Source organism: Eriocheir sinensis, chromosome 14, assembly GCF_024679095.1.
Source record: "Eriocheir sinensis breed Jianghai 21 chromosome 14, ASM2467909v1, whole genome shotgun sequence".
Classification (NCBI taxonomy): Eukaryota; Metazoa; Arthropoda; class Malacostraca; order Decapoda; family Varunidae; genus Eriocheir; species Eriocheir sinensis.
Genome location: NC_066522.1, coordinates 10,705,253 through 10,726,175, shown reverse-complemented (window position 1 = coordinate 10,726,175; position 20,923 = coordinate 10,705,253). Strand labels below are relative to the sequence as shown.

The 20,923-nt window shown below is 39.6% G+C and overlaps 1 protein-coding gene across 6 annotated transcripts in view; it reads left to right on the top strand.

Annotated features, from left to right (window-relative positions):
* Window positions 1-820: 820 nt before the first annotated feature.
* LOC126998428 (ubinuclein-1-like) overlaps window positions 821-20,923 on the top strand; it is a 59,318-nt gene continuing 39,215 nt past the window's right edge. For all 6 annotated transcript variants that reach the window (XR_007752873.1, XM_050860102.1, XM_050860101.1 and 3 more), the window contains exons 1-11: window positions 821-1,087; window positions 7,802-7,930; window positions 9,073-9,180; window positions 9,272-9,418; window positions 10,548-10,643; window positions 11,089-11,257; window positions 11,700-11,852; window positions 13,493-13,713; window positions 13,913-14,001; window positions 15,535-15,693; window positions 16,266-16,346. Coding sequence is in view for 5 of the 6 variants with exons in the window: in XM_050860102.1 (XP_050716059.1) it covers window positions 923-1,087; window positions 7,802-7,930; window positions 9,073-9,180; window positions 9,272-9,418; window positions 10,548-10,643; window positions 11,089-11,257; window positions 11,700-11,852; window positions 13,493-13,713; window positions 13,913-14,001; window positions 15,535-15,693; window positions 16,266-16,346 (1,517 nt within the window). In the remaining variant the exon portion in view is untranslated. The remainder of the gene's footprint in view (window positions 1,088-7,801; window positions 7,931-9,072; window positions 9,181-9,271; window positions 9,419-10,547; window positions 10,644-11,088; window positions 11,258-11,699; window positions 11,853-13,492; window positions 13,714-13,912; window positions 14,002-15,534; window positions 15,694-16,265; window positions 16,347-20,923) is intronic.

Genomic DNA, 20,923 nt, shown 5'->3' with positions numbered 1-20,923 from the left:
TATTTCCCTCACCGCTATCGTTTACTTGTCCTGTTTCGACTCCAGTACATGGCAAAAACATCAGGGAAATACATTTAATCAGTAGAAGGCTTTACGACAAACGAATAGGGGAGATATTAGAAAGAATTGCTATCCCACGTTGATGTTCATTCAGTTCTTGCTTGTCTGGTCTGCTGGTCTGGTGTGTTGTTGTCTTGCAGGCAATATCAACCATCACACAGATCACAAGTGGACAAAACTAAGACAAGTACAGGTTAATTAGTAGGTTATCCTGCTGTGTATTCCCGAGTACGCATGCGCAGTGGACACCTGAGCGACTTATTTCTACGAGGAGGTATTTCTCACCACACCGGCCACCACAATAAGTCAAGTCAACAGTCTGCCTCGCCGCCCAAATATTAACACACAGAAGAAACTAGTCATCATTTGATGATTTTTTTGTGTATTAATATTGCAGTCATGAATCAGGGGTATATATCGATGTCTTTCTCTTATAAAAAAAAAAATCCCTTTCGTTGAACAATTAAGGATTTCATATATAATAAATTAAGTAACATTCATTAATTTAACTCACACCTATCAACATAATGATATAAATAATAATATATATATTATTGATAAGGAAAAATGGAATTTCTATGACATTATTTTTTTCGGCGCCAGTCATCTTTCCTATATAGAACCTTTCTTATTAGATAATACTGAATAAATATATTTATTTAATCTTATGGTATATATATTCTGATCAAATGTGATATTTTGTTGGTATCCCTTTCTTTGGCGCCAGATGTAGCATTTAAAACAGCGCATGCGCCAGGAATGCAGTAGTGAAAGATGGAAGGAAGAAGGGAGGTGTTTGAATGTTTGTGATCCAAAATACGAGTGGCTTTTACATTATTTGAATGAAAACATCTACGGAATCATGACGGAACCTAAGAAGGTAGCCTTTTCTACCATTGGTTCCATGAAAAAGGAAAAGAAAAGAGAGAAGAAGGTGAAAAGCTTGCGTATTGCCTTGACACTAGCGGAGTCCAATGAGAAGTCCTGTCCGGAGTTCAACTATCGAGAACTGCTCACCCAGAGACTAGTAAGTGGAAGAGGTAAAGCGTAAGTAAGCTTATTTCAAGGTTTAGACTGTATTATTTAATATTGCACGGCATAACCACTCTGTGCAGCCATGTAGATCCCCCTAGGAGGCGGGTTTGTGGCGGCGGGGGCCAGGGAAGAGGCCGGGAGAGTGAGGCAGATGGACATGTTGTGTAGCGATCGTCTGGGGGACACACCCGCTGTCTGGTGCTGGGGATACCACCATTAGGATGTGGGGAACTTATTTTACTGGAATAGTCTTTTGTAACGTCTCTCTCCGTCCCCCTGTCATCAAAAGACGTGCCCGTCTGTAGTTGACCCTACTCGGGGACGTCCCCGAGTTTTATGTGGCCAAGAATCATGACCTCAAGGGTATGTAAGGGGCCGCAGCACCCCAAGGGTAAGGGAGACCGAAACCTCATTCCTCCCCAAACATGGCAATGTGCCGATGATGTGCTTGTGGTAAAGCAGAGAACTTCTGTAGTGTTCCATAGGGAGACCGTAACGCGGAGGACGAGGGGACCAGCGCCCCTTGAACTAGGAGCCTGTAGGCTGTAGCCAAGTGATACTTGAGTACTGCCATGGGAGGTGAGGAAGAGGAGGAGGACCAGGAAGGTGCTGCTGCTGCTGTCATTGGCTGTGGTAGGTGTTGTGAGCCGTCGGGTAGTAACTACAGTCCGAGTCTTGTCTGCCTCGATCATACCACTAGCCGTGGGACTCCCGTGGATTATTGCAAGTCTTGACCATTCACCATTCACCTTCAAGGGTGTCGTCCTCCGTGGAAACCTGGATATGAGAAATGTTGCTGGAACCCATCACCGAATCTAGCTAGTCGGTATTCCCCACCATATTTTTTCTATTTGTGTTAAAGGGAGGCCAGCATACTTGAATCTCTGAAAAAAGTGACGGTATTGAGAAGGAAATATTCTTATTGTATTCTTTTATTGTTAATCTCGACTGCTTAGTTTTTTTTTTTTTTTTTCAACGATGTTAGGATGCGTAGGTTTAGAAGTGTTGTTAGCAAGGGGCTGGGTGTTTCTCCTGGGAGGGACCGCCTGTTTGGGAATGCTGTAACGTGGTACGTGGCGGAGGTCGAGGACGAGTTAGGGAGGGCTGGGAGTAGAGGTGGAGCAGTGGGGTCGATTATCATAATGGCAAGACAGCTCATGCAGCTTCCAGTCGAAGATGGGCGAGCCCCGGCACGCCATGGTCGTCCGCGTGAGTGACGGACGTGAGCACAGGCACGCAACACCCTACACGCATACCGGACACATGCTTCTCATTTTGAAGGATAAATAGTCTAAATATACATGTTGGACCCCAGCCGTAGTAGAAACTGGTCACGTGGTCTCCCCCAAGAATCGATGAAGCAAATCAGACGCCGAAATTCTGCTCTTTTGACCCATACTTTCATTTCGATGACATACGGGTTTGATGGAATGTCGATTTATATGTTAATACACTTACGTCCACATTCTTATTATTGAAGGTTGGTGATATTATCGCATTACACTGATAGTGATGTTAATATTGCCGCATTTCACAATTATCTTGTGAGGTTACTGTTGGACCCCTTAGGCGAGCGCCTGAATTTCGCTTCTACTTACAGAGGCATAAGGCACTCTGGTGTTGAATATATTTTTGCATTCACTTGATTTGTTTATATTTGTTTGATTTTCATGACAATTCAAGATGACCCCCCCTCAACCCCCAACCTGTTGGAGTACACCCCCCAGCCTCTCAGCCTGCTCCTTCTGGCTCGGCGCGGGGTTGAGGGGGGGCGTGGTGGGCGGGGCTTATCTTGGTGGCTCGCGCGGCTATTGGTGGGCGTGGGGTTCGGGCGCGTATTAGCCGTGGGCGTGGTGGACGCGGGCGCGGGCGTGTGGGTGCTGACGTCACGGAGCGTAGTGACGTCAGGCCTTCACAATGACGTCGCGGGCGGCGGCCCCACGTGTGTCTGGGAGCGCGATGTCAGCCGTGGGGAGGCCGCCCGCTGCCTTCCCTCACTCATCACGGTTCGCGCGAGGGACCTGCCTTCGCCGCCGCCACGACACCACCTCCAAGCTGCCTGCCTGCCTGCCGCTGAGATGGAATCTGACCGGCCGTCCACCATTTACCTTCGATTTTCTTGGCGTTTTTTTTTTGCCTTTACTGTTCAGCGGCGAATGGTCAGTTCATCCCTGCTCTTTCAGTCCTTGAAAGGTGTTATGCAGTATATACCTATTTTGCGATGAGATATCAAGCTAGTATCAGTAGTGGTTTTATTACAGTAATATGGGCTGAGATAAAGCAGTGTTGGAGTGAAAAAAGGGAATAAAAATGTGATCTTTTCAGTACAAGTAGTATGCACTTTTCACTGAAACAACTTATTTTGCCACATGATTGCTGGATTAGTTTTTTCATATAATGTATTGATTTTTTAGGATGGTTGAGAGATTGTTGACATATGCAGGTCAACAAATTAATTACGTAGACACGAACTGTTTAAATTGTAGATGAAAACTATATTTCCTCACCTTATAATTGATATTTATTAGCTGCCTCGGTTACACAAAGTCGCTTTATCCCAGAGTTTTTTTTTTTTTTTTTTTTTTTTTCATACTCCTGAAATTATTGGTCCACCTCATTCTTTTGTACTTTTATTGTTAAATGGACTGATGACATTTCTGACTAGAAACTGCTTTTTTTTCAGGCTCAAAGTTTTTTTGCGTGCTGCTAACTAATATTTTTTTTTCGTAATTACATTAATATTAACCATTGAAATCTATTCAGGACTGCAGAGGTTTGAAGTAGGGTGATATATTTGGAAACCAATACTAATCATATTAAGGCTGCCTGGCGTAATTCAACTTTATATTGTTTACAAGTATGCAAGCGGTTAACTTTATATATGTGTATCATTGGTATTATAACATTGTCAAACCTGTTCATAGATAGGTTTTTAGTTTTTTTACCATAGATGCTTATAGGCTGTTGATCATATTGGATGTAGGTCTCTTGCACATATATACTTTCTTGTGTAGCTTTGGTAACCCAGTTGCAGTGTATATAACTAGGTCTATGCTACTATATAATAGAACAAAGGTCTTCAAACTTGATGCGACCTCTTGATCTGTTGGACGAGGTGATATTTCGCTGAATATGGGTTGATTACTGATCATAAGCGCAATGTAAGATTGTGACAGCCTGCCATATATTGCCATGTCTGTGTTTACACAAAATAAGTCATGGTAACCAGTGCGTCGATGTAGCACCTTACCACTACAACCTCGCTTCCTTTCTGAAATTAATCACCTGCGTTGATTATATCCTTCATGCCGAAGCATTCATCTGTGTGCTGTAGCTGCCTTGTATAGGCCTGCTGGGCTTTTGCAGACTCCATATGTTTATACCTATGAATATTTATCTACTACAAATAAGTCTAAAAACAAAATTGATACAACTACTTGACGACTAAAGTACTACTCAGTCATTTTCTTATGGGGGGCTCTATATCCTTAAGTTATGCCCCACACCATTGTTACGGGTCCCATTCAAGCTGCAAGAACTGGCTATGCTCGCCATTATCGTGCTAACCCTCTCTGCCCAAATGCCTCCCTCAAGCCTATTATGTACGTCTAAAAGATGATGACCTTCTCCCCCTCCAGCACACACATATATGCACATATAGCCGATAAATTGTGATTCTGCTATATAAATGTCAAAGAAAGAGTAAAAAAATAATGAATATGTAAATAAAGTCATCAAGGGGCACACACACACAAAAAAAAAAAAACCTAAGATTAAAGAAGAGAAAATTAAGCTTCTTAGACTGTAGTCCCTGCTATATCAGTGGATTATGTAATCGAAAGAAGTTGTGTGGCAAAAAAACAAAACTCGCAGTTTTAAAGTAAAAAAAAAAAAACCCTCAAAAGGCGAGACATTAGCTCACTGTCGTGCAGAGAGGGTTAGCACAATAATGGCGTATGCATGTCACGTGTGGTGGGGGTCCACTCACAGTTCTCTTGGACCGAGTGGAGTCTATAAGGCTCTTCGCCTCATCAGCTCCCCTCCTCTTACTGACAGTCTTCTACCTCTTAAATTTCGCCGCCATGTTGCCTCTCTTATCTTCTATCGATATTTTCATGCTGACTGCTCTATTAAACTTGCTAATTGCATGCCACCCCCCCTCCTTCCGCGGCCCCGCTGCACACGACTTTCCACTCAAGCTCATCCCTATACTGTCCAAACCCCTTATGCAAGAGTTAACCAGCATCGTCATTCTTTCATCCCCCTCACTGGTAAACTCTGGAACAGCTTTCCTTCGTCTGTATTTCCTCCTGCCTATGACAACCTCTTTCAAGAAGAGTGTGTCAAGACACCTCTCCATCCGAAATTGACCTCTTTTTTGGCCGCTTTATACTTTTCACTTTGCAGGAGCAACAGTTAGCTGGCTTTTTTATACATTTTCTTTTTGTTGTATTTGAGTTGCTCTGCTGTAAAAAAGAAAAGAAAAAAAAACATACTCACAAGGGTGTGCGGTGTGTGAGGTCCCTCATCTTTACCCATAGATCGGTTCTCCGAGCTCAAAAGAGCTTTTTCCGGAAAGGTATTAGCTGGCGATCGGTATATAGTCTAGCATGTGATTAGACTGTGGGTGAGTCTTGAGCACGCACACACCTTTCAGTAGCTCAATCGGTTTGAATACTGCGCTGCCAGGCTTCATGGCCTAACAGGCGGTGGTTCGAGCCCCGCTCAGGCCGGAATCTTTCCGCTGACAAGGAGTGGTTACTGTCCCCCACTGAGCACGGGGGATGATGGTGTGTGTGGTGTGTTAGGTCCTGGCAGTACCCATAGATTGACTGTAATGAGCATGAGCTTGGTCTTGTTGGGAGGGTACTTGCTGGCGATTGCGAGTCCAACTCGTGATCAGGCCGTGGTGAATTACACACACACACACACACACACACACACACACAGGTGGAGATAGACAAGTACTAGGAAGGTAGTACAGGAGAGAATTAATAAGTTAGAGAAAATAAATCGCAGGTCCTGACAAGATATTTCCACGGGTCCTGAAGAAATATAGGGAGACCTTTAGTGGTCCACTAGCTGATATGTTTTAGGAAGTCAATGAATTCCGGTTTTGTGCCTAGTCTTTGGAAACTATATAGCAAATATGATGCTGATTTTCAAAAAGGAGGTCAGCCACTTCTAATTATTGTCCAGTTAGCTTAACATCAGTAGTAGGCAAGATGTTGGAGTCAATAATAGTCATGATCATTCAGAATCATCTAATGAGACATAGATTAACTCATGACTTGCAGCATGGGTTCATGAAGGGCAGAGCATGCCTTACCACTCTTATGTCCTTCTGTAATAAAGTAGTTTAAGTGGTAGACAGTGCTGAAAACTGACATATATATCTAAATTTTAGTAAGGTATTCAACAAAGTTTCTCACCACCAGCTGTTTCAAAAATTACAGGCTCACTTGAATGATGGGAAACTGTTGAACTGGTTCAGGGTATGGCTTTGCAGTAGAAAGCAGAGACTGCAAATCAGTGGTAAAAAATCTGAATGGGGCTGTGTTATGAAAGGGGTATTAGGTCTACTGCAGTTTATCATTTAAATTAATGATTTGAACTTTTGATTAAATAGGGATGATAGTAAGTTTGTGGATGATACAAAGATTGGCAGACCAGTTGAATCAGATCAAGATTCTAGTGTACTGCAAGACAAACTTGACGTGGTGTTACTGAATGGGGATATAACAGATGGAGTTCAATGTTGGGAAATGTAGTATTTTTTTACTATGTAGGAGTAACTCATCATATAGTTATTCTTCAAATAACACCCCCCTGAGCAGGTCCAGATGTGAGAGGGATTGACAAGTCTTAGTGAGCTCTGATCTCCATCCAATAGCTCGTTGCATTCAGGCTAAAAGTTGCACAAATAGGATACTGGGTTCCATTTCAAGGAGCATAAGCAATAGAAGCACCGAAGTTATCCTCAAGTTATATTTAACATTAGTTACACCTCATCATGATTATGTGGTTCAGTTCTGGTCTTCTTACTAAAGAATGGAGATAAAGATGTTGGAATCTGTGTAGAGGAAGATTACAAAGTGATTCACTGGATGAGAAACTTGCCATTTAATGCCAAACTCAAACATTTTAATTTGCATTTTCTTGAAAGGCAAAGGGTGTGACGAGACTTGATCGAAGCTTATAATTGGATGAAGGGCAATTAATAAGGTTCTGGTGGTAAGAGAGTAGGACAGGACATGTGGTAATGGGTCTAAATTTTACCATTAGAATGGTGAATGAGTGGAACAGACTTGATAGTCATGTGGGATGTGCCAATATGATAGATACCTTAAAATAAGGTTAGATAAGTACATGGATAATGAAGTTATGTGCAGTTATGTTTACAGGAACTGCCTTGTATAAGCCTACTGGCCTCTTGCAGACTCCTTATGGTTTTATGTTCTCGCCTAAGGATACCCATGGCTTAAGGCCTTTTGAAGTTTATTAACTGCTATTTGGGTCATTACATGACTTCCCTTTCTCTCATTTACCTAGATAAATTTCTTTGCTTTAATTTTTTCAAGTTATTTGTGCTTGATCACAGATTTTTATTTATATCTGTGAGATGTCAAGTTTTATTTCACAACATATCCATTAAAAGGTAATGTTGAGTTTGTTTCCCTCATTGATTTTTTTTTTTTTTTTACAGCATGAGCGAATAGGAAAGAAGAGCCTGGGTGATGTGATAAATGGCCCCTCCTTAGACCCCTCAGACCCCTTCTGCACCGATGAGGATGCTGCACTTAAGGCCCTGGCGAAGAAGTTTGAAACAAAATATGTGAGTAGTACTGGTAGTTTAACATATTATTTAAGTAGTTATGATATCATAGTTCACATATGGGATGCTCAACTGGCCTACAATTCTCATTCAGCTGTTTTTTGTATGTGGAATGGGATTATATGTTTGTAAAACAACAAATAAAAATGTTAAAATGTAGTACATATATTAAAAGGTGTTAGTAATGTTGCAGTGTTATAAAAAAGTAAATTGGGTAGCATCTTTGTAATAACAGGAACATTATGGTTAATTAACAAAAACATTATGGTTAATTAATGAATTTTCTAAAGGCCTGATTATCTGATGAAAAACTGCTCTAGAATAGAAATCACAACATAAAAGTTTTGATCATGTGAGTTTATGAAATGAATCATATCAGCATATTTTAATTGCAGAATACAAGGGTTCAGATCTTTGGAATCTTTGTCTGAGTCTTGCTTGGGCTATAACCTTGGTGAGGCATATGCCAGACATTTCAAATTTTTGGTAAATTATCCTTATTGGGGTAGTATGGTATTTTTCAGGAATAACAAGAAGCTATTTAATGGACCGTATTGGCTATACAGGCAGCGCCACACGTGGCCACTCAGTGAACTGTCAAAGCAGTACTTTCCATAGAACTCAAGCTGTGTACTATAGTGCGTCTAAGGCTGCCTCCAGGATACAAGGCCTTGGTGCTGCCACTGCTCCGAGCCAACGACTTCACACACTTTACTCCTACCCGATTTCCTGACTCTACTATTTAACATGGGAAAAAAAAAAAAAAAAAAAAAAATTGGGTAGGAGTGAAATGTGTGCAATCATCGGCTTGGGGCGATAGTGGTATCATGGCTGTGTATCCCTGAGACAGCCTCAGACGCACTCTAGTCTATAACTTGAACTCTGTGGAAAATTCAGCTTGGAGTTGAGTGGCCACATCTGGCGCTGCCTGTATAACCAATACGGTCCATTGGGACATGAATAATGACTTATACAGCTCATGACTGGTATGTATCAGGTACAGGGGAGAGAAAGATACTGAAGAAGACTTCCTTGCCATGTCATCGATTAATTTGATGAGACACCAATATTATATTGTAGCTACAGGTATTTTTAAACTATCTCATACATCATCCCACAAATATTATTCTTGAATTTTGCAGGGCACTGCCACACCAAACAGAAAGAAGAAAAGAAGAAAAGAAAATGACTTTTCAACCCTTGGGGAAGGGTACGATGAGACTGATCCATTCATTGACAACTCAGATGCCGTAGGTTGCTCAAGCTCATTGTTACCTGTGTTTGATTTTCAATGTGATATTTTGATGGTGAGACTGATCATTATTATTTTTTCTTTTTCAGTTTGATGAAGTGGTGCCAACACACTTGGAAACCAAACATAGAGGATTTTATATAAACTCTGGTGAATTAGATTTTGAAACAGTTCCTGAAGCGAGTAGTGAAGAGGACACGGTATCTAATGGAAGTGAAGTACGAAGAAGAAGGCCGGTATGTTACGGAGAGGTTTTCTCATTTGATGATACTTGTTGGGTTTGAGATTAATATGTGGAAAGGTTTAACCATCTTTGTTCATTACTACCACTAAAGTAGTGATAGTAGTGGTAATATAATTATTACCAAAGGTTTTATAAATGGATGGATACCCCCCCCCCCGGCCTATTGCGGCAGTAGGCTATCTTAGTGGGGCCTGATGGTTACCTCAGCCTGTTATGGCGCATGCAAGCGTTTATAGTGGTGCCACCTTGCTTGACTCATGCTGACCCCCAGAGCTCATCTTTGAGCTTCTCTTTAGGGATAGAATCTAGAGTCTGGGTTGATAGGTGGTCTTCAGGACAACATGTGGGTAGTCTTAAGCCACTCGGCAGTGACTGAAAATCCCAGCTGTGGGGCAGATAGGAAGTGAACCTACATCCTCCTGGACGTGGCGCCAACACACTAACCACTCAGCCACTGCCGCTGTGGTAGCTCCTATGTGGAAAATGTAGTCAGTTGACAGTGGTGCCACCAAGTGGCTGTGAGGAAGACTTTTCCTTCCTCTCTTGAAGAACACAGTAACTTCTGCCTTCTGGAGATTGTTATTACCCTGTTGATACTATCATCAGGGATTTTAATCAAAAGTATTCGGATAAGAGTCTGTTGTGACAGGAATACAGAAATTTATCACAATGACTCTTATGGTACAGCAGTTCATGGATATGGTTATGAAGTGGACTATATCTATTTCTATTCTCAGTATTTCTTGCACAGAATAATATGATGTAATTAAATACATATCAATTGCTATTTCCTGTACCCAATATAAAGATGATAATACTGTATTCATCATAATTCAATAATAGAAGTTCTATAGTAACAATTACATAATCTCCACATCCACAAAGGTTATTGTGTGTGGCACATCTTATGGCAGAGTGGAGCTAAGTTTTTCTCAAATGATATATGATTTTATCAGTTTGATTGATTTTGTCTTTCAAACACATTGTGCTATGTATTTGATGCCGATATATGTAAATACTGCTGGTATGGAGCTGAATGAAACTTTTCATTGATATATGCAAATTAGCAGGACAGTTAGCATGTCTTCAGGACATAATCTATCATTTAGATATCGTTTCAGAATCAGATAGCCTCAGATGATGAAGAAGACATTGAGGTGGGAGAAGAGGAAAGAGTAGAAGTGGAAGAAGAGGATGATGAAGTTCAGGTTAAGAAGGTAAAACTGTAGTAGTACATAATTCAGAAACCTGTTGTTTTCAAGAGGTAGATATATTTTCAAGCTGTTCTTCATTTAGTAATTGTTTCTCCTTTGCAAATGAAAATTATCTTGCATACTCTGTGTATTTGTGTTGCAGTGTGTTTCCTCTCCATTTCACTACAATAACTGCTTTTTTGTACATGGACTTTCTTGCCACTACATTTAGACATGTGACTTTTGACAACTCCATATAGATTGAGTCTTGCCATTCTTCTAAGAAAATGTTTTCATATACATTTTTCTAGTTTTAAAGGTTCCAGTTGTTTCTGTTCTCTATTATTTATATTTTTATCCTCATTTCATTCTCCATGGCTGTTAAACAGCTGTAGAGATATAGCATATATTTGATCATTATATAATAAATGGATATTGAGTCTTTAACAAACTTTTTTTTATTTTACAGCGAAAGCTATCTGAGAATGGGTTTATCCGCCACAAAAAACGCAAGCTGGATGAAGGTGAACTGTTGCGCAGAAGGAAAAAGATGATAGGCCAGTTCAATGCTAAAAATCAAGAGAAGAAAGACTCGGATCAAGAGACTGAGAAGCCCATTAATGGCAGTGAGGGCAAAGGTACTGTGATGCATAGGGCTGAAAGCAATTTATCACAGCACAGCAGAACTATTACAAGCCTTTACACTATGTATTTTGTCCTCCCAAATTCTCTTCTCTGTTGTATCACATTTTCAGTTCGACTGTGTGAATATAAGTTTTAGGTTGTGAAGTATTTGTAAAACATATGATGCATTATTCTGGTGTACTGTAATATTTTTGTTGCTCAGTTCACCTGTATTATAAAAAGAAAAACTAACCAATTGTAAAGTCACATCCCCATGGATGTTATGATTATTTTTTATAGGGATACAGCAATAGTTAGTAAGGATCTAAGTATTGATATGAGAGGCAGTAAAACACCTATATTCTCAAACAGGTCCTCAGTGAATTGCTTTATGTGTTGTATAAGTATATACTGATTGACTGATGTATATCGATTGATTGATTGATTGATTGATAGGTGAGGGGATTCCCAATGAAGAGAACATCAAGGCCAGCATAGAAGCAGTGGTGACCAAGGCAAGGCAAGAGGCTGTTGAGGGGAAAGAGGAAAGTGATGAATCCCAGTCATCAAGTTCCAACTCCTCCTCCTCTGACAGTGATTCTTCTGGTAGTAAGTACATTGTTTCTTTTCACAGTAGTAAGGAAGTGTTGGTGCAAGCCATCAGCTTTACAATACTGTCTATTGTCTGTCTAAAGCAAAATTGAAAAGGTGGAAAATGTCATGGTATCACTTTTTCTGCCATTCATAGAGTCCAATTGATACACTTGTCCAAAGTATGAAGTTGAGTATACTGACTAGTTACTTCGACTGGGAAAAAAAAAGGGGATATGTTCCACATTCTGTTGTAGCAGGTGGAGACAACTCGGGTGACTAGACTGGCTGAGGTAGTGTAGTTTAGAGATAAGGGAAGTAAAAGCTAAAAACTATATAAAACACTCGGTTACCAGCATCAATTCAGCCAAGGCTTTCCAAAATAAATGATAAATCTGATAATGTAAATGGAATTTTTTGACCCCTCAAGATGCAGATTGAAAGTCATCAGTAGCAGTTTTGCACACCACCTGCACTTCTTATAACAGTGATAATAGACCTCATGAACTTTGCTACTTTGTTTATCCTAGTGGATAATTTGTATATTATAACTGGGTGTGAATTAAGTGATTTTTCATCACTGCTGTTTCCCTACATCAAAACTTAGATGGGCAAAAACCCACTACCTTAGGACATAGGTCAAGTGTAACATCTGGGTTGCCAGTTTACCTTCCCAAGGTTTCCTCTGGTACCTAGTTATCGATCAGTCTGAAAGGAAGGATCAACAGTGGGGGAGCTGGGTGCTTATTGCCCTGGGCCAGGATTGAACTTCGGCCTGTGGTTTGTAGTGAGGCGTGATAACCACTACACCATAGAAAAGTTATTAGTATTCATGAATGCTTTAATACTTTCATGAAGTATTTGTATTTGTATTCACATTCATAGTATCTTTATATTCAAATTCTTAGAAATTTTAGTTATTTGTATTTGCATTTGAATACACCAAGTATTCATTATATGCGAGGGTTACGTTCTGCAAAAAGCTCGCATAATGTGAATTCGCATATATCAAACCTATCATCCCATTAATTATAGGGCGTTATGTTCCACGACCCGTTTTCGAACCCTCTAACTATTTATTCCGGCACCGTTTCACAATAATAAAGAGAGTCTGACAGCCCAGAGCTGCTGATTGCTTCCGGGGAGGAACACCCAAAGTCTGTGATTTAAGCTGACAATTAGCTACCTGAGTAATCGATTAACTTAAGGATCAGAGGGAGGAAAAGGTTAATTATAGGCGAGGAAAGTGCGGGAAAACATTTGCACCCACCGCCCTCTAGTGTGAGTCGGCCACCATACCTCACCAACCAGTCGCACCAGCACCACTACTCGCACAATAGCGAATTTTTCTCTCATAAAACGAATACTTGGCACATTTAAGTCAGTTGCATATGAGTGAATTCGCATATTTCGGACTCGCATATTTTGAATATCCGGTGCACTTAACTCTTGTATTCACTCCATCCCTGCAGCAGATGGACAGAAAAGTGACAGACTGAAAAATAATTGATGTATAAAGACCTTAGGGTAGGCAATTTACCAGTTGGTATGATGAAATTAAATGAAATTAAGAATTTCACATCATTTATGTCAAAAGGAGAAAAATTTTGAGGTATCCAATAATGCATACAGCAATCTTCACTCCCACTTTCCCACAGGTTCCTCTTCAAGCGGGAGTGATTCGGAGGAAGATGGAGGCCAGCAAGAGGAGGAAGTCCAAGGAGACCAAGAGAATGAAAATGGCAATGAAGAAGAGGAGGAGGAGGAGGGAGCAGGAGAGGAGGTGGATGCACCCAGTGCATCCAATGATGCTCATCATGCCTCAGACACAGATGATAACATTCCCCTTCCAGACAACTTACCAACAGACCTCACTCAGGTAGTACCTGTGCTCTGAAAAAACTTTCCGCTCTCTAAAGAAAAAATTATATGTTTCCCATTTCCGACATAACCAGATAGATGAGGTTTGTTTAACGAGGACATAATGCTGCTTGCACCACACAGGGAGGTATACACTAAGTTTCAACTTTCTAATAAGAGGCAGCATCTTAATTTTTGAATTGCTTTTGTACTTACAGGTAATCAGTAGATTAAAAGAAGAAGGCCGTACCCGCAAGGGATCCAGCCAAAAGTTCTTTACTGATTCAGTCAACAAATTATTATTAAGGTAAGCTATATTTGATATTTATATATCTCTTATAGAAAATTTTAAGATTTTCATGTTTTTGCATAAACTTATTTATAAAGGAACAGTTTTCTAGTATTTGCACCATTTGCATTTTGCATAATTTATTTCCAAGTGAAAACATAAAAGTAGTTGATGTATAAGTTTGTAAATTAACCACAAAGACAATTAGGAAAAAAGTAAAAGTCATAAATTTACACATCTCTAATCTATCATTCACATTTAAAAATATGTGAATTCTCAAACTTGTGGATTTTCCATAGAAGAAAAAGGTTCTCCCAGCAGTAAATTTGCTGCTGCCACCATGGCAGACTCATGGAGTCAGTCATGGCGTCACTTGTTTCTCGTGTGACAGCAAACTTCATCATGTCACCAGCCACCCTTGCTGCACCCTTGTCCCTCCCTGCCCCTGCACTGGTAGTCAGTGGTGGGCACGTTTCCGCTAACTGCTAATTAGCGAAGCTAACTTTTTCATTAGCTGATTAGAGTTTTTGCTAACTTTGTTATCTGTTAGCATACCAATTAGCTTGGGCTCTTTGTTCAGTTCAGCTGCGACGTTGTCACTGTGTAGTCGCGTTCATTACTGTCGCCTTGTTTAACGTTATCGACGTCATGGAAGGTGACCCGAGTGAGGAAGTTTTTTAATCTAATGTCTTTATTTGTGTTCACCTTTATCATCATCTAATTTTGGCATGCTATACCTTTCTGGAAAGCTCTATGTCTAAGCTACAACATATTGCAATTTCATCCCACTACATCTGTTTTTAAGGGTTTTAGAGCCAAAATACTAAACCGAAGCTCAATCCATATAAAAAAGTTAGTGGTTGGCGGTTAGCGTTAGCTTCCACTAATTTCTTTATCAGTTTAGTGGTTTAGCGTAAGCGAAGCTAACTTTTTAGTTAGTGGATAACCAATTAGCGAAGCTAACTTTTCGGTTAGCGGCGCCCACCACTGTTGGTAGTCATCACCCTTGTTTTGCTCTCAGTTCTTGTTACACTGCCACCGTGACATAATGACCTCCCACATAGCAAACTTATGATCCTAATTATTTTGTGCAAATTTTCAGTGCTCTCACATTTGTTAAGGTAACAGTAATTGATATTGCCTTGCTTCATCGTACCAAAGGGTTAATAAGTGTAATATTATCGTGCTTTAGTGATACATGGTGTTAAGTTGTGTTCACACGTATGGCTGTTGGGTGTGTCAGTTATTTGCAGAAAATCAACATTTGCAGACTGTGTTCCTTAACTGCTGTTAATGTGGAGGGTCACCTGGATTTGATGGACCTTCATTTGCATTTTTTTCCAAGATGCATCTATTCCATGTCCTTTTTACTTGTGAAGTGAAGTAGAGTTTATTAATCTATCTCCATATGGTTGCATTTTAAATAAATCGTGAAGTAGATTTTAAAATGATGTATAAAAAAAATATTGATGGCATACACATATCCAATGGTAACTAGAAAATTAGGGTTAAGCTCCTTAAGTAAAAGCTAGAATTTATGTTTATTTTCAGTATTGAAATGAAACTGAATAAGCTTGGAGGGAGGAAGAGGACCCAAATTTATAGCCATCTATCTCAGCACCTTCCGTGTGGAACACAGACCATTGTTAAACGTGCCAAGAATCTCCTGACAGAGAAGCAGGAGACAAAACTGCAGGAACCACTTAAAAGGTAAGCCATACAACCCCTGGAGTTGTTGATTTGTCAGGGGTATAGAACTGGAAGTGGAAAGTCACTGGTAAAGTAGAAGTCAGAGTCTGAGTCTGAGACCCTCGTACCATGATCACATAATGTGTGGGCATGACTGAGAGGTTGATGTCATATTCACATCTTCATTTCTATGAACTATATAAAAGTGTATTTTCAAACACAGGAGTTTTGAATACATACATCATGGGGATTGATATCACTAAATTCAGCCAAAAGTGTTGGAATAACAGGCATTTGTATCAAACAAATAATGCTATGCTGCAACATTTTGTCGCTAGAACAGACACAGAACAGGCCCACCACATTCAGAACTTGATGCCTGTAATTTATCTTACTTTCATTGCATTTACATTAATGCCAAATCTTCTAATTTTAGAACTTTTTTGTATGTTGCTGACACTGTCCTCAGCAGAAGGTATAAGTGTGCTTTTTATGTTGCTGGCAGAGGACTGGGTAATAAAAGATGGTCGTCATGTTTTTACTCATTATCTCAGCCCCAAGGAAGAATTGTAATGCAGTGGCTACCATTTCAGGTTAAAGGAGGCTGTGGATGCAACAATGCCCCCCCTCTTGGAGAGACATGCCCTTGAGTGTCAAAAGGCTGCAGAGTCCAAGTATGTTGTTTTGTATTTATGTTTCTTTTCTCTAAGGTGTTGTTGCTGTTGTGTTTGCCAAGTCCCCAGTCTGATCCTTAGTGCCATTAGTTGTCTTTACTTAACTCAGCCACAATCATTACACACCAATGGCAATATTAAAGTAATAGTGTCTTTCCTTGTGCCTCTTGATTGCTTCGTTCAAACCCAATAAAACTTACAATAATGTTATTAATATTTCATCATCATTATCATCAGTAACCTTGTTTACTCCATTCATGGTGGGGAGTCAGAAAAGAAGCCATGAGACTTTTGACTAGTGTATTAGGCAAAGATATTTGATAGGGAGCCCACTTCACAGCCTCGTGTAATGTAGGGGCTATGACCCCTTTTGAGTTGCCTCATACAACCATGCAGTGGAATAAGGAGACAGTACTCTTAATTCCCATTTCCATCCCTCTCCCTCACCTTCCAACTTTATTAAACCCATATTTGAAATTTTCCTGTTGACATTTCAGCAGGTCAAAATTTGCAAAGCATCTGTGGTTCTGATGGAGCCCATTTTATTGTTCTTATTAACTGTACCTTTGCATCTGCCAGTTAACTTCTGTCTTTTTCCTTGATTTCTTCACTCTTGAATATACATCATATGCCTGAAGAGGTGTTCTGCTCCAATCCTTCAGACTTGTTCTTTATCTCTATTTCCTGTTATTATTATTATTATTATTATTTTTTTTTTTTTAAGCTTTTGAAACTTTCTTGGACAGGAAAGTATATAAGCAAGTATTAGTTCAATATTTATAGCTGGTTCTGATTCTGGAAGGGGCTTTCTATTGGTGACTAACTGCTTGTCATCTTTTAGGCATTTTGCCAAAACTTGTGCTCTTGCTTTAGACATCTCAAAAGCTTTGAGCCAAATCTATCATATCTTTGCTTTCCAGACTACCCTCCTGTAGAGTCTCTTATCTACTTGTCTTTGGTTTTTATTGTTTCAAATTTTCTTCATGACTGACCTATAACTTGTAGCAGATGGCCACTTTTCCTCTTAACCTGTAAGCACCTAAGTGTCACACATAGGGGTCTTCTTTCACCTATTTCATTGTTCATCATTTATATTTCCCATTTATATTTCTCAGACTAGCTGTTTTACCCATTCCTTGTGGTGGTGACTTGCCAATTTTCTCAAACAGTCCACTTGTGTTGGTAAATAACTAACCATTTGTCATCATTTGAAAGATAACCTTCTCATATTAGTTATGCAGCTCTTGAAAAGATGTTGCACAATGCTCAATTTCTGAAATCTTTTATTATTTTAGAAAGGGAAAGGAATTTTGTGACCTTTGGTGATCCAGAACTTAACCCTTACACGCACCATGATGCGATTCGCGTCAAAACGGAATCGTCTACATTTGAGCTTTTGACTGGAATTGTGTCAAAACCTTTGAAAAAATTCACCAAAAATAAAGTATCTTTCAGAATCGCGTCAAAAATCCAAGCTAGACCTATAAAATAAACTAATTGTCAACTCTCATGCTGTTGGATTTGAAGTGATAATTGCCCGTGGTTTAGTTGCCTCTCAGCAGGCAGCCTGTGAGCGTGACTGTCGTCCCTTCAAATTGTTTTGTTTTTTCAGAGTCGGTAAGCTTTGCTATTTATTTGCATTTCTTGTTATTTTTTCTTTCATAAGGCTGAATAATCTCTTCCAAAACCAATGATATATAATAATGCCAGGAAAAAAGAATACTCGTGGGTGAAATCGATAACATGATAAAAAATTTGCTGCACGGTCAGGCCATTCCGCGAGGCCCCCTAGGGAGCCCCAGACGGATGTCGTAGTGGAAAGAGAAACTTATTAAACTTTTGGTGCGTGGAAGGGTTAAGTCTCTCCTCTATCAACTAGACAACATTACAGACCACAAGTATCTCTGATAACACCAAATTGTCCCCCTCTTTTATATCACACATTCTTGTACCTTTCTTCACATGAATTCTTAATTGTAAAAATCACGTAGCTTTTGCTTTATCAGTCTTTTCTCCAAAATGCTGACCACACAGATAGACTTATCCATTTCTCAATGGAGAATGTATCATGTGTAGGATGGCTTATCATTGCTTTTATAAACAGAGTACAGTCATAGCTCATTTGCTCCATGAACTCCCCTCCTTGATCTGTCTTTGGATACTTACAATGCACCACATTGCTGTTACCCCTGATCTCTCTTATTGATACTGATTATATATGCTTCTGTAGACTTTCAAATTGCTTGTCTCTGCTCTTTTCCTGGCCTTGATGCACAAAACCTTCTACTCAGTCTCATCCTTGTTCTTGTCCATTCATGCTTGAAACATCTTTTCAGCTTCCAATGTCATATTCTGGAACGGTCCTCTTTCCAGGATATGAAAGTTTTATTCTTCAGCAGTCATTACCTTTCACTCATACACCAAATAGTTTGAGAAAAAAAAGTTGCCTGCAGATTCATATGTCTGTTCTTCAGAGATATGTCAAAGGGGCTGCTATGCAAGAGAACCTTAGTTTGCTTCAGTGCTTGAAATTCAACTCTGCATTCCCACATTCTATCATTCTGCTATCCTCCTCCTTCTCTTAGATACTGCTGTTATGATTTCATTCTGTTTGGGCCTTTGTTTTACCTTTATATCTTGCATATTGAGAATCCCTATCATATAATTCTCTTCTATTTTCTCCCACTGACTTAACTTCCTAGGTGTTGCATTGGACTTCAGTACATAATTATAAACTCAATTCCTTCCATCATTACCAGATATGCCAAACATTTACTGCACATTTTTTGTTTAATATCATCATCTTAACAATCTTTAAGTAAAAGTACCTTTTGTGTAACATAAGTCAGTTGCTTGTATCTTATTCATTCCCCATTCTTATTATTATATACTTTGCCTTTTTATTTATGTTTTTACTAACTTCTATTCCCTTTGTTTTGTCGTATATTTTCACACCATCCTAAAGCCACCATTGGCTGTTTGGGAGAAATATAGAGAAAATTTCCCTGCCACAACATTTTACCTTCCTTTATGCAGGGAAGCCTTCTTAAGTGTCCATGTGTTGCCTGACAAGTCATGGTGAAACACAAGGCATATCACACTAGAATATCTAAACATTTCTTAATAATATAAGTGGCTGCAAGATATTGGAAATGTTCATGCTAAGTACCATCCTAGGGTAACATTTTTACACTTGTAGTACACTTATTGGCAACGTGGACCAGTTTATGGGTTAGAGAAATTGCCGTAAACACCAATGACAGAATATGTATGTGTATGTAAGCTAGAGTAAGGTATTAATATTTGCAAGGTCAAGAGAGCAGACCAGTAATTTTGTAATGCCATACAGAATTAGGGAAGAGAGCTTGACACAGTCCAAAATTTAGGTTGGGAAGAGATGATGGAGGAAGTGGTTGAATCTTAAGGCTTTATTTATTTGTCTATATATTTGTTTAATTTTATTTTTGTTAGTGTGGGAGCATGATGGGAGAGATAAGGAAAGATCAGTGAAGGGTAGACAGGAAATGGGTGTATTGGAGAGATTTATGGGAGCAGTGGGAGCTAAAAGGTAAAGAAATTGCATCCTCTTCTAAATTCTTGTCATATGCATCAGAGACATGGATGTGGAATGTAGCATAGCAATCGGGAGTTACTGCAATAAAGATAAGCCTCATAAGAGGGGCTTGTGCTGTGTCAAGATGGGATTGAGGAAGTGATGGAGATGTGTATGATAATTTTAGTATGAGTGGAGTGGCTGAATGGGTAAAATGTGGTGCTCTTAAATAGTCTGGGCAAGTGAAGAGAATGAAGGAGGATAGCTGTAAAGAAAGCATATGAGGGCAGGATTAAAGGAGAGGGTATCAGGGGAGACCACTTGCGAAGTGGATCGTTAGAATGGATGAGTATTGAAGGGTGAGAGGGATGGAATAAGTTGAAGGGAGTGCCAGATTGTAAAATTAGAGATGCTTATTCCATGGCCAAACACTTGGGGGGAAATTCTCATGCGAGGAAAGGGTGTATGAAATGTAGATAGGAAAGTTTGTTGCTCAAAGTAAAAATTCAGTAATGCTGCTGCTATGAAACATCACACTGTAAGCTTTACACAATTATTTTATTAAAGGGGACCCAAAATATTTTGTGAATAAGATGCAGTCACCTGGCTTGCATTGAGCCACTTGGCCCTGTAATATATTTTTGTTTATTTCCTCTTTCTTTTTCTTCCTTGTCACAAATTTTTGAATTCCTTACTTCTCCAATTAAACTGGAGGGGGGGACAGGCAAGGTGTAAAACCCACTGAAATTTCCTTCCCTGCAGGTTGTTAATTTCATTACACAAGTCTGCTTTATGACCAAAGAAATTTGAACAAGTCTATCTTTTTCTTGTGATTACCCTGTAATGAAAGAGCATGGGCTGATTACACCAAAAGAAATGGTGGCCAGGGAGCCACCACACCAGTAATTCTAAGGTAGTGTCAAGTGGTTATGGTTTAATTAATGAGAAAAAAAAGGGAAATTTATTGTAAGAAATGGAGCTATTAAAAGTGGGTAGCCAGTGCACACAGGCACAGAAGTTGCTC